General features: G+C 43.9%; 1 protein-coding gene across 7 annotated transcripts in view; it reads left to right on the top strand.

Moving 5' to 3' along the window:
* LOC129814100 (E3 ubiquitin-protein ligase RNF220-like) overlaps window positions 1–13,052 on the top strand; it is a 166,444-nt gene that overhangs the window by 2,812 nt on the left and 150,580 nt on the right. For all 7 annotated transcript variants that reach the window (XM_055866891.1, XM_055866892.1, XM_055866894.1 and 4 more), the window contains exon 2: window positions 6,778–7,595. In XM_055866891.1, the coding sequence (XP_055722866.1) occupies window positions 6,950–7,595 (646 nt within the window). In that variant the 5' untranslated portion in view covers window positions 6,778–6,949. The remainder of the gene's footprint in view (window positions 1–6,777; window positions 7,596–13,052) is intronic.

Below are 13,052 nucleotides of genomic sequence, written 5' to 3' on the forward strand. Positions count from 1 at the left end.
CTACTTCTAATGGGCAATGTTAGGTGAATTAATCACCTACGTGTAGAACATTTGGTATTAGTTCTCCCTTAGCCTATTCAAGCGATTGGTTACTCCGTATTTGTTTTGCGTGGGAAGAGTAAGGCAAAAAGAAAGTCTAGGTCGGAAGAAAAGTAAAAGATGATTTATTTGTCAGGTTTCGATTTGTATCCCCAGTCCTTCTTTTCTATCCCTCCCAGCAGCGATGTCAGCTGTTATTGCTTCCCATTGATCCTCTTGCAAAGTGAGAACTGAACTAAAATGTATGTCGATTCCAGTGCCCGAATCAATATCTAGAGTTATTTTAATCTGGATTTGAGCGTTGTGGAATTAAAAAACTGCAGAGGAGAGCAAGCAGGCGGAATGAAACACTATCTGTTCTCAATTTGGAGAGAGCGTCTTCTTCTCTGTGTGTGGTTCGAAAGCTGAACTAATGGGAGGGAAAGGAGAGACGGAATCTAAGATTTTGCTGCTAAAAGTAGGCTATATTTCATATTTGATCAATAGAGAATTATTAACTTCATGATATGCACAATAATATATTTACTTACTAGGCTACTGATAATCCGTTTTATTCAGATTTACACAGATGACATAGATAGTAAATGAACTATGGATTACTCTATCGCATCGTCTTGATGACGCTTGGTCTATTAGTTCTTTCAATATCGAGGCTACTTATTGGTTCTTTATTAAAAGCAGAAGGGTCCGCCCACCACATCCCCTCCAACCAGTCCCTATCATGTTTATATTTTGATTTGCTAACAAACACTTGACTGAAAGGTAATTTGTCATGCAGATGGTGGCATGGTATGGTAATTAAAATGAACCTCTGTCGGTAAATAACAAGTGTTTGAACATAGGGTTTAGGATAAATATATCGCCCATGCAGCCACGGTTTCACCGTGTGCATTTTACATTTGTTTAAAAAAATATTTATTCATCAGTTGGAATAATTGTACGTTAGTCAATGCGTTGTGTGGAATATTTAATCAAACGAATATGTTTTATTTTCACCCAAATGTCATTATTCTGACCGCTGTCGTTTAGAACTGGTTGCGTTTCAAAAGTCATTTTTAGCCAGAGCAAATATTTGAAATGTTGTTTCAAATAAGGTTGTCTGGTTTTCTTTGTTGTGCTCTGGGGTTGGAAAATGCGGAGAAAATTGTCGTGGCTATTGGCTAATTCGTTTCATATTGCAATATTCGATCTGAATAATCATACAATACATCCGTTTTATTATTTCCTGTTTGTATGATATTGTTTTCATTCTTTCGTTTCATAGAAATATCGGCATCACGTTTTGAGTAACCTTCATTTTTCACACATTTTTTCCCCTTGTGATTTGGAGTCTATTTTGGTCAGTCTTGAGGAAATTATATGCTGTTTATGTCTGTAGGCGACTTAATGTCCATATTATATTCACTTTTCAGATTTTTTCTGTCATCAGTGCTTTTTGAATAGAGGGTACAGATCTGAGGGAGATGAAGAGTCTAGGATATGTAGCACTGGAACTGGTTAGACCTATAACTGCAAAAACGTTTACTTTTATTGCTTTTTACAGTGTACACATGAGTAGGAAATTACTTTTATGATATTTGAAAGTAATGCATTTTATTGAAAAATAACTGCAAATGATATTGAATAATGTTCCGTTTTGATGAATGTTGTTTGTTTCCATTTAGTAGTATATTGCCAGATATTTCCAAAAGCCTTTTGTAACGGTTTGACTGAATTCTACACAGCAGAATTATCTCTTCTCCATGAGAGGCATTGAGAACAGGAGACAGTTCAGGGTTAGCCTGACTAATTGGATGAGTTTTGTTCAATATAATTATCAGATATTTTCTTTCTCAGATTTCCCCATTTGTCAATTATCTGGACCAAAATTTAAGAGCTTGGAAATAAGTAAATTTTCTTCCCAGAAGGCATTATCAGTGCATTTGCTTCAATCGATTGTAGACAGATATCTTTGTTTACTTATTATTGTCCTACAGTCATGGCTTGGGAGTAAAAAGGCACCGATTGATGCGCACACACACTCACACACACACACACACACACACACACACACACACACACACACACACACACACACACACACACACACACACACACACACACACACACACACACACACACACACACACACACACACTGTGTACTATACCCATGGATTATGAAAGCGTAGTTACTTTGTGTAAAGACTGCTTGGAAGTCTTCTAAATGTCAGTTTCATCCACAGCAACCAAATCTTCCCTTCAATATCCCATTGCACTGCTCCTGTAGTAAATAGCAGCTGTGTTGGTTGAATTAGTGTGTGGTGTTTTAAATTTTGAGCTGGCCAACAAGTTGTCATAAGGCTTTGAGGCATGCTATCACTGTGCTGCTCACTGTTTGTTATTGAACATCCAGTGACTTGCCAGCTAGGCCAGTGGTGTTCTCACTCCTCAGCCCAGTCCAGGGCTCACTGTCCCCAGGCTCAGCCCAATGCAGCGAGCTGGGAGCGTGGAGGCTCATAGAGGAGAAAAGCGACACAACTCTCACTCCTCTCCTCTCTCTCTCGCTCTCTCTATTTACAAATAGGTTGTACTGCTTCAGTGAGTGAGATGGTCAGTGGTGAGAGACAGAGAGAGAAAGAGGGTTCTCTTTGTATTCCACGGCTGGCTTTGGCGCTTTGGGAGCTAGACACGACACCTTGCAAATAATCTGGGCTTAGCGAGGAATTAGTTGGCTCAGGTGGGTTGTGTGAGGCAAGCAGTCCATCGTCCCCTGAAATGAATAGCCTCGGCAGGTCAGGAAACCCCAAAAATATTTTGTCTGCCATGAATCAATGTGTTTCACTTTCCTTTTAGCTCACAACGGCTTATTTGGAAAATAAATCCCATTCTCCTTTTGGCAGTTAGAGCTGAATGTCCCTTTGGGTGGGTCACACACCGAGCCAATGGTTAAAATATAAACAAAAAGAAAGAGAGTGCTAGGATTTATTAATATTTTTAAAGACTGATTGCTAGATATTTCATTAGTATTCACCACTCTGTGTCGTACACTCCAGTAAAATGTATTAGTTGTTAGTGAACTGCCATACGAGCAGTGTGGCACAGATTGTCCAATCCTTATTGATTTTGTAGCTGAATATGCCAAAGTGTCATTATTTCTCAGCACTGTAGCATATTTTGTACAACAGCAACTGCTGCTGCTACATTGTATTGAATAACTCCCTGTATAGATTTCATATTGGCGAGTACACCGGATTTTGATTCAGAAGGAACATTTGAGCTATGTTGTGTACAGAGTCACAGAGGCAGACACGAATGACTATATTTGAGTAGTATTGACTGTCCTCCGGACATCAACCACAACCATCTGTCTAGAATACTGAGTGAGATGTCCAGTGCGACGCAAACACATCCAGCCAACCCTTCCACCACACAGACAGTTGACTCTGCCTGTTTGTGTCATAATGGCAAATATTTGATGCCAAATTCCCTGTGTCAGACGGCTTAAATCGATTTGACTTTTACCTAGACGATCATGTTTTACCATTTTAAGTGACGTCTCATGAACTGTCACCTGTATTAAAAAATATCTTCCATAATGTCTAGAGGTTTTGTCCCCTTTTAGCCTGAGTTGTTTTACGGTGCCTATAAAAGGACATTTGGCTAGTTTGTGTGAAATCCAGTGTAATTAGCTGCTCTGAGATGTGCCCACATCTTCTCACTATGTGTATTAGAATCACATGCAGATGATGAGAGAAGAAACCCCTCCTCTAATGTTTCGTAGGTTTGCCAGGTTTGGTAGAGCAGTTTAAAAGTATATTTATTACTGTATTATATATGCACATGTAAATGTGTCTGGTTCCTATATTATCGATAAGCTATTTTTACATTTTGAGAAATAAACTTTTTTTGGAACTTGTGTATTTTGAAAATGATCTGTGCTGTTACAGTGATGTTTGTCTATTGATTAAATAATGGATTGTGATTGGGTTTGTCCTGTGCATTTGTCTTGAATTAAAGGAAGTAATTCATTTTAATGTCATTATATTATTTAGATAGTGTTAAAAAGTAAATGATGATCTCTGTGTCCATGTCCCTTCATATACATTCAGAGAGATCTAAGTTTGAATCATCTACCAAATTACCACAACATCAACTTGCAAATCGTCTAAATATGTCCTCCACATAGATAATGTGCCTGTGTGTACAAGTGTGTGTGTTTGTGTGTGTGTGTGTGTTCTCTGCCTCCCCCGAGTAGTTGAATGACACCTTCTGCCCTGTCCTGTAATAAAATGTAAGAGTGGCACTTTCACGGTTGTCAACAATCTCTAAATATACTGACAGACAGGGAAAGTACGGGAGCTGTGGTCTGAATGACGCTCTCTAAGGAAACTTAAGCCGCTTGGGTCTCCTATTCTTGGCCAGCAGTCATAGTTGACAGTCCATTTTTATATGTAAATTGGATTCATCTGCGTTTCTCTCCTGAAACAACCAGACGGAAACTATGTTTGACATCCCAACTTTTTACCTTTATGGAGGGTTATAGCTTATTTTACACCCGTGCCTTTCTTATAGGAATGATATTATACTTCATTGTTGTTGACATTGCAATTTCTCAAGATATCATAACATTGTCACTTACAACTAAAATAATGTGTTGTGTTTAATATTTCACTGACAGCTGCACCAGTCTACCTGTAGTAATCCAATTATGACAACATGGAAATGACATCTATGACATTTCTATTATAAATGCAGATGAATCCTGTCAGTATATTTATATTTTTGAGCTATTCTCAGTAGATTCTGACATCTACTATATATGTATTTTAGGTCATTACAATGTTATTACAATGTTATTACAATGTTATTACAGTGTTAATACAACTATTGCTCATCATTAGTGATAAGGATAATACATCCTCACTTGTGATCATTCGGTTGTCAGACGTTGATTTTCAACTTTGGCTGAACTTCTACTACTCAGTCTTATCATATACATATTTAAAACTACGTAGTATATTATAAGACAAACATTTAGTAATGAGATAGAAGCGTCTCAAGACCTCCCTTCGGTATCAGTCTCCCGACGGCTCGGCATGGTGTGGAGCGGTGCAGAGGAGTGTGTGTGTCAGTGTGTGTCAGGCTCCAGCCCCGTGGGCTGACTCAAGTACCCTGGGAGCACAAGATTTGTTCCTGTAGCTCCGGCACCAGGCAGCTCGGTTCTTCTCTCGGCTCTGCTCCCTCGTCTGCCGGAGAAGAGAGAAATGATTAGCACGCCGGTACAACACTCAGCCTACATCTGCTTTTGCCGGCTCTCGCCATAAGGGGATATCCTGTGTCCTTTTATTGGATTGTCAGTTTCACTCTGAGTCCACGGCTCTGCGAGCTGATGGTTATGATAATAAAATTGAAATATCCAGGTACTTATCACTGTATTACCTGGCTATCAACACCTACATGGTGTCATACTTTAGAGGTTATCCCAGGGTAGAGATCTGATACTCAGGGAAAGACTCGATGATGAAAGGGGGCATGAATGGGGCTTTAGTTATTGGTACATTTTCAAGGTGCTATTTTCCTGGATAGATTAGGGGGAAAGACAGAGTGTAATGTGATGCTTGGGCATCTGGCCAGACCTGAGCGCTGTAGTATAACCCATTTTCAACAGACATTCCCCTGACACTGTAAGGGTGCATCCCAAATGGCACCCTATTCCCCATATAGTGCACTACTTTTGACCAGGTCCTATAGGCACTGTGTGATAATGTAAAGGGATTTTTTTCTGAGGGAGGCTGCATGTGTGTGCAATGTGCCAAAGCTCAGATCAGGTTTTAAATCAATTTGAATGGGTGTTCAGGACAGCTGATATCTATAAAAGATTTCTCAGCTAATTCTCATGGAGAGCCTGATGTGGGCAGATATTCTGTGTGGCTTTGAAGAGCTACAGCAGGGGGATGTACACGATGCTGCAGGTTTGACCTTATCCACATGAATTGGTTCAACATTTGAGGACTTAGATAAATCAATGGTGCCTTTATGATAGCATATCAACATAACTTAAATGTTTTCTGTGTGTGATATGAATGTAAATATATGGAATATTAATACAAATATGGATTTATGAAATGTAGATTTATAAAACCTTGAATGTAGCTTCCGTTTTGTTTTGGGTTGTTAGAGATGAGGCCACTTCTTTTGAGCTGATGTTATACCCTTACTTATGACCACCTTCAAATTGCCCTTTGGGATAAAAATCTTTGAAACTTTTTTTGCCAGCGTTTCATTAAATCACCTCGCACACTTTGTCCAATCTGACCATCTAATCCTCCTGAGAGTCTCAGTCTGTTTCACTGCTCCAGAGGTCAAGAGGTGAAGTGCAGCTAATTTATTCATTCAGTCAAATTTCCTGGCTGTGCAGATGGCAGCCTGATATGATATCACTATCACAATCCCATTGGAGTATGCAGGCTGGGTACCCGGGACGAGTGTTCACATGAGCAGGCCCAGCCTTATCAGATTGACGAGCGCTGCCCTTATCTGTGACAGACGGTTCTGGTCCAGCTGCAGGCAGGGGAGGGAGAGATGGAGAGATGGAGAGATGGAGAAATAAGCCGCTTAGATAGACTTGATCCAACCCCAGATCTCTCTCTGAGGAAAAGTTTGTGACTCTTCTTCAAAGAGGCTCTGTCATGTTGTTTGAAATAGTTTGATGGCTGGTGCTGAATGAAAATGACACTTCTTGTGTGTCCTGTTACAGAAGGTGACCTGAGGAGGATGACCCCACAGTGAGACTGGACCCTTCCGTGAGGACCCACCTTCCCCTGACCTGCGTGTCCAGAGCCTCCTCCCGCACCCCGGACACCCTGCCCCATTCCTTCTTCTCTCAGCCCCTCCTCTGGGCCCAGGAACCCCCCTCCCCAGGTACCAGGATGGACTTGCACCGGGCCGCATTCAAGATGGAGTCGTCCTCCTACCTGCCCAACCCTCTGGCATCCCCAGCCCTCATGGTGCTGGCTTCCACCGCAGAGGCCAGCCGCGACGCCTCCATCCCCTGCCAGCAGCCCCGCCCCTTCGGCGTGCCCGTCTCCATGGGGGAAAAGGACATGCACCTGCCGTTCAACAACGGCTCCTACACCTTCGCCTCCATGTACCACCGTCAGGGAGCCGTTCCCGGGGGCTTCCCCAACCGGGACTTCCCCTCCTCCCTGCTGCACCTGCATCACCAGTTCGCCCCCCCAAACCTGGACTGCTCCCCCATCAGCATGCTGAACCACAGCGGGGTGGGGGCCTTCCGACCCTTCGCCTCCCCCCCAGAGGACCGCGACGGGGCAGGGGGCTATCAGTCAGCCTTCACCCCAGCTAAGCGCCTCAAAGGCTGCCTGGATGCAGACGCCTCTCCCCACCTGCGCTACACTGACGCTGAGGGTAAAGAGTATGACTTTGGGGCACAGATCCCCTCCAGGTCCCCAAGCGCCCTCAAAGCAGTTGAGGACGCTGGGAAAAAGATTTTTGCAGTGTCAGGCTTATTGTCCGACCGCGAGACGTCATCAAGTCCAGAAGACCGCATCGAACGCTGTGAGTACATTTACCTTTATCTAATGTTTCACAAAGGTCTGATTAGTCTGTAAAGTAAAGAAACATAAAATGTGTGTAATGATTTGTTATCTTTATTATCAAATCATGCCTCACAAACAACATGATTTTGATATTAATTTACAAGAAAACATTTATCTAAAAACAGCACATACTATATACTGTGATTTAGTAGAGACTGCAGCACCCATTCTATGTGAGAAGTGTATTCAACTACCAGAGAATGTTAAGATAGTGTTTCACAGAGCACATTACAAGGAACTCCACAGGTCTAATTCATAAATGAGATGGAGGTTTCTCTTGGGTAAGTGCAAGTGAAAGAATTGGGGAAATTCAAATGATGGCATAACCTTTCCTGAACAGGGTGTGCTCAGAAGAATAAGTATGCTGCTGAGTGAGAGTCCAGTAATATAACTGGACGTAATTCACCCTGTGAACCTTAACTCCAAATACAGCAGCCTGTGAAAACCAAAGACATTTCCATAGGCCTTAAACTCACACACACAGACGCTGTCCTCTCCTCTCACTGTGGTCTGTGGTGAACGCATACACACACACACTCATGTGCGAGTACGCGCTTTCTCTCTCTCACACACACACACACACACACACACACACACACACACACACACACACACACACACACACACACACACACACACACACACACACACACACACACACACACACACACACACACACACACACACACACACACACACACACACACTCCTACCAATAATGTCCTCTGTCACCACCACAGCACACTACACTGATTTTCTGGTCCCTTCTTTCTGCCTTTTCCCCCGTCCCTCCCTGTCCCTGTCACTCCGACAAGAGCATTGGTCAATGAGCGGAGGCCATTTGGCTCTCTGTTTGAATCTGATTACTTGGGAAGTGACTCGCTACAAGATGGGGCACAGTCCTGTCATCAGCATTCATCATACCACTGCACTCACCCAACCAGCGTGGCAAATTAACAGGGGATTACCCAGCTTTCCAAACTTTGGCAGGAGACATGTCTCTAACAGAAGGGGCGTTCAATCGGAGTACCCACTACCCCTGTCTCCCCCTACCCTCCTCTCTCTCTGCACAAGTACTAACAACTCCTACACATGTCAACACAATCCATCTGATCTTGTGACAGATTGGTGGGAGGGAGAGAGACAGAGAGACAGAGAGCGAGCGAGATAGAGAGAGCGAGAGAGAGAGTGGGGGTCTCTCTGGATGAGCAGGGGATTGAGGCCTCATTATGATGGTGGGTAATTCCCTGTGCTTTTTTGCCATCTTTCTGTCTCTGTCCATCTTTCTCTCTCTGTCTCAGTCCATCTTTCTGTCTCTGTCTCAGTCCATCTTTCTGTCTCTGTCTCAGTCCATCTTTCTCTCTCTGTCTCAGTCCATCTTTCTCTCTCTGTCTCAGTCCATCTTTCTGTCTCTGTCTCCGTCCATCTTTCTCTCTCTGTCTCAGTCCCGCTTTCTCTCTTTTTCTCCCCCATTTCCTCTCCCTCTCATTGGGAGGGCTAGAGTGCGAGAGATCGAACCACCCTTGATCAAAAACATGAGAGACAAGGGCGGCGAGCTGAGACTGATCCGATAAAAAAAACACAGGAGGAGCAGGGAAGGCTGTGAATGACACACCCAGTCAGAAGAAAGAGAGGGTGAGAGAAGTAGGGAAGAAAAGAGAGAGAGAAAGATAGAGAAAGAGGGAAGGGAGAGAGAGAAAGAGGGAGAGAACTGAAAGAAATAGCACTTCTCATAAAGGATTACTTTTCATAGTCCTGTTTAAAGCCACTTTGGTGGTTTTGAGGAACTGTAAATGTCAGCCCAACTGTAGAACCAGAGAGATCCATTTCGATTTCTACTTTGTAACATGTAGTGTAGATGGAAGAAGTGAAATAGATAGAATTACATGTCCTTCATTTTGAGGCATTGGGAGATTGCAAAATGCAGCTACATGAATTCTCCCGGAGAAAGGCTTATGAATGTTACCAATAGCATCCAGATCTACTGCTACTGTGCCTTAAGCTGATATTGGTGTCATTTGATTACGATATGGCCTGGTTCATCCTCACTGATATAGAGGAGATTATGATGGAAGGGGACCAGTGGACTAGGGGACCGGGGGTTTGGCATCCCCACTGAGGAGCAAGGCGGCATGGGCGTAGGGTATGGTGAGGACTAGGAGTGGGGAAATTAGTTTGAGAGCTGGAAGCTGTTTTCTGTTTTGGAGTCTTGTCTAATTCGATTAAACCTGGGCCCACCAAGGGCTCTAATGCAATTGAATTTCCAGCACTTTTATATAAGAGACTTAAATTGGGTTCCCCTTGACTGGATAGCTAGCTGCTTGCTGTCACTCCTGGAACAGTGTCCCTCAGTGTTAAGCCCACCAAATCTTCCCAGTACAGTCACTGGCACGTTTTTAATACGCTATGCTGTCAACCATTAAACCTCCACATAAAGGTCCCATCATGGCATAATATATATATGCATAATATACGCATGTCACATTATAAGCTATTACCAGTCAGTGTATTCATACTACATATTTATCCTCTGAAATCAGGAATAAAAAGGTTTTTCCTTCTATACTGTATTATTCACAGGCATCAGGAGTCATTTGCCTGTTTAAAATTCACATGAATATTTACACTGAAACAGTCACATGCAGAAGCTCAGTGAAGACAGAAGAACACTTGTTTGTTTGTGAGAGTGATTTTATATTTGTGTATCTCTGTGTGTTTTGTGTGTGTGCCATTTATTTTTATGGATATAGTGTGTGTGTGTGTGTGTGTGTGTTTGTTCCTGTGTGTGTATGTGTGTGTTTTGTGAGAGTCTACATCTCCCTGTGTGAGTGTGTGACAGCTGGAGATTGTTTGTTTGTTTTTCCCCCACCACACAATTGCACGGCAGAGCTGAGCATTGAACATGACCCTGAACAGCTAACCCACTTCCACAATTCCATTCCACAAAGCACCCCAACAAGCCTGACTTTGGGGAGGAGAGAGACAGAGAACGAGAGAACGAGAGAACGAGAGAACGAGAGAGAGAGAAGTAAAGACTGTGTGTGTGAGAGCGAGAGAGAGAGAGAAGTAAAGACTGTGTGTGTGTGAGCGAGAAAGAGAGAGAGAAGTAAAGACTGTGTGTGTGAGAGCGAGAGAGAGAGAGAGAGAGAGAAGTAAAGACTGTGTGTGTGAGAGCGAGAGAGAGAGAGAGAGAAGTAAAGACTGTGTGTGTGTGAGCAAGTGAGAGAGAGCAAGAAAAAGTGAGATAAAAGGAGAGATCAAATAAATAATAAAAAAGGAGGATGAGCAATCAGTGTGGTTTAGAGCTGAAACACAGACCCCAGCTGACTTCCTGAGCATCTGAAATAAAAGAGAAGAATCCTTAAGACAACAGTGTAGCCACGCGGGCTTCCTTCCTGATGTGACCAAGCTGTGAGCCGTACAGGCCTGTCTCCATAAATCCCCGCTGATTTACGGGGAACTGGGTGCCTGGCAGGGCCACAGTTAACCCCCACCAGTCCGGTCAGGACTGGGGTTAGCCACTGACCGACCCACCGCCTAGTCAGTCAGACGACAGGCCAGTAAGACTAGGCTAGATACCCCATCTAATGTCTGTCTGTCTGGGAGAATCAGGATTCAGAATCAGGATTCAGTTCCTCCCACATTGTATTCAAGACCACCTGAGTTTTGGGTTTAGGTTTGGGGTTCAATTACTTGGTGATGATTCTGAATATTATCAGCTAGGTTGTTGTGATATTAAAATGAATGCAGCACAGTATGTAGTTCCATCTCCATCCCTGGTTCTGTGACACCGGTTGCCAGGCAGATTGTTCAGCTGGTGACTTTAATGATTTACTGGCCCATACCTTTCCCTCTCCGTCCCCGTCATCATGATTGATGCAGATTTTCATGTTTGTCATTCCTGCCTTGTATATCTGTCACCCAACTTGCAGTTATTCCACCGTTCTTCACATCCAATGTTCAAAAGAGCAACGTGCGCTGACAGCTGTTAAAACACACAGTCAGTCAGATGAGGAGGTGTTTTCTTTCTTTCAAAGAGCAGATGTCATCAGTGTGGTTATTATTCCCAGGGAAATATTACAAACTTTGGGAAACAGTTGCAGGAAAAGGAGACAATCACCGAGAGGATCCTCAAAGAGTAAGGATGATAGTGATGATGGTGATAAGAATAGAAAATGCCTTTATATTTGAATTCCTGTCATCTCACAAGGCTCTTGAATTTTTTGTTTAGTTACAACAACCCCTATTCATTTCATTCTGGCAGGTGAAGACTTAAATAACCAAGGAGACATTGTCATCCCCACAAAAATCTGCTCTCTGCTCCCCCCTCCTCTTGCCCTGATCTCATCCCCTCTCCCTCCCTCGCTCTCCTCTCCCTCCCTCGCTCTCCTCTCCCTCCCTCGCTCTCCTCTCCCTCCCTCGCTCTCCTCTCCCTCCCTCGCTCTCCTCTCCCCGTCACGGTCTAGTGGCGAGGTTAAGTTAAGTAAGAGTGTTCTAATAATTAGGCTGCAGCCCGGGTGCTCGTCTGTGTTACCCAGATGTTAAAAGGCTTGTCCTCTCATGTTGCCTCCCTGTCAGTCCCCCCCCCCCCCCCCCCCCCCCCACCTCCCCACCTCCTCTCCCGCCCAGCTCCTGGGTGCTGTGGCCCTCTGGCCTCCATTTCTTTGTTAAGTCTCTTTCTGTCTCTCTCGTTGGGTGGTTGTTGGCAGTAGACAGCAGGTGTCTACCCACCACAACGCTGTGTTAAAGAGAAGAGCAGTGGGCTGTGCCATTGTCGCAGCGCAATACAGATCAAGGATTAGCGCTTCCTGCCTGGGCTTTGTTGGATCGGCCACTTGAATTGAACACAGATTGGTGTGCGGCCTCGATTATTGAAAGGAGCCGCTGGATCCACTGTTAGGGAAATGAACGGGGGGAAATTAGATGAGCGGCGCCACCGTCCTCCAAGGAACAGCTGGGTTCTCTGGACTAGTAAACAGCTCCTTGTAGTGCTCAGTTAAAGGAGGGACACATTGAACACAAGCCCACATCTGTTTTTCTCATATTGCCGAGCTAGAAAGAGAACTTGTTTCAGCTCCAGACAATATGAAAACATAAATCTCAAAAGAAGGGACGATTGAAGTCGTAATGTAAAACAGGAATATTTATATAGCTAGTAATATTGTGGTGGTATGTTTTCCCTGACAATGGGCTTTATTCTTTTTTCTCTGTGTGCCTGTGTGTGTGTGTGTGTGTGTGTGTGTGTGTGTGTGTGTGTGTGTGTGTGTGTGTGTGTGTGTGTGTGTGTGTGTGTGTGTGTGTGTGTGTGTGTGTGTGTGTGTGTGTGCCTCAGCAGTATGGGGGGCCCAGTCTCCGTCCGTTCCACTTGGCCCCCTCCATTTCATCTCCCAGGCCCCGGGTCAGCTACATTCCCATG

This window comes from Salvelinus fontinalis, chromosome 17 (genome assembly GCF_029448725.1).
Source record: "Salvelinus fontinalis isolate EN_2023a chromosome 17, ASM2944872v1, whole genome shotgun sequence".
In the NCBI taxonomy this organism is placed as follows: domain Eukaryota; kingdom Metazoa; phylum Chordata; class Actinopteri; order Salmoniformes; family Salmonidae; genus Salvelinus; species Salvelinus fontinalis.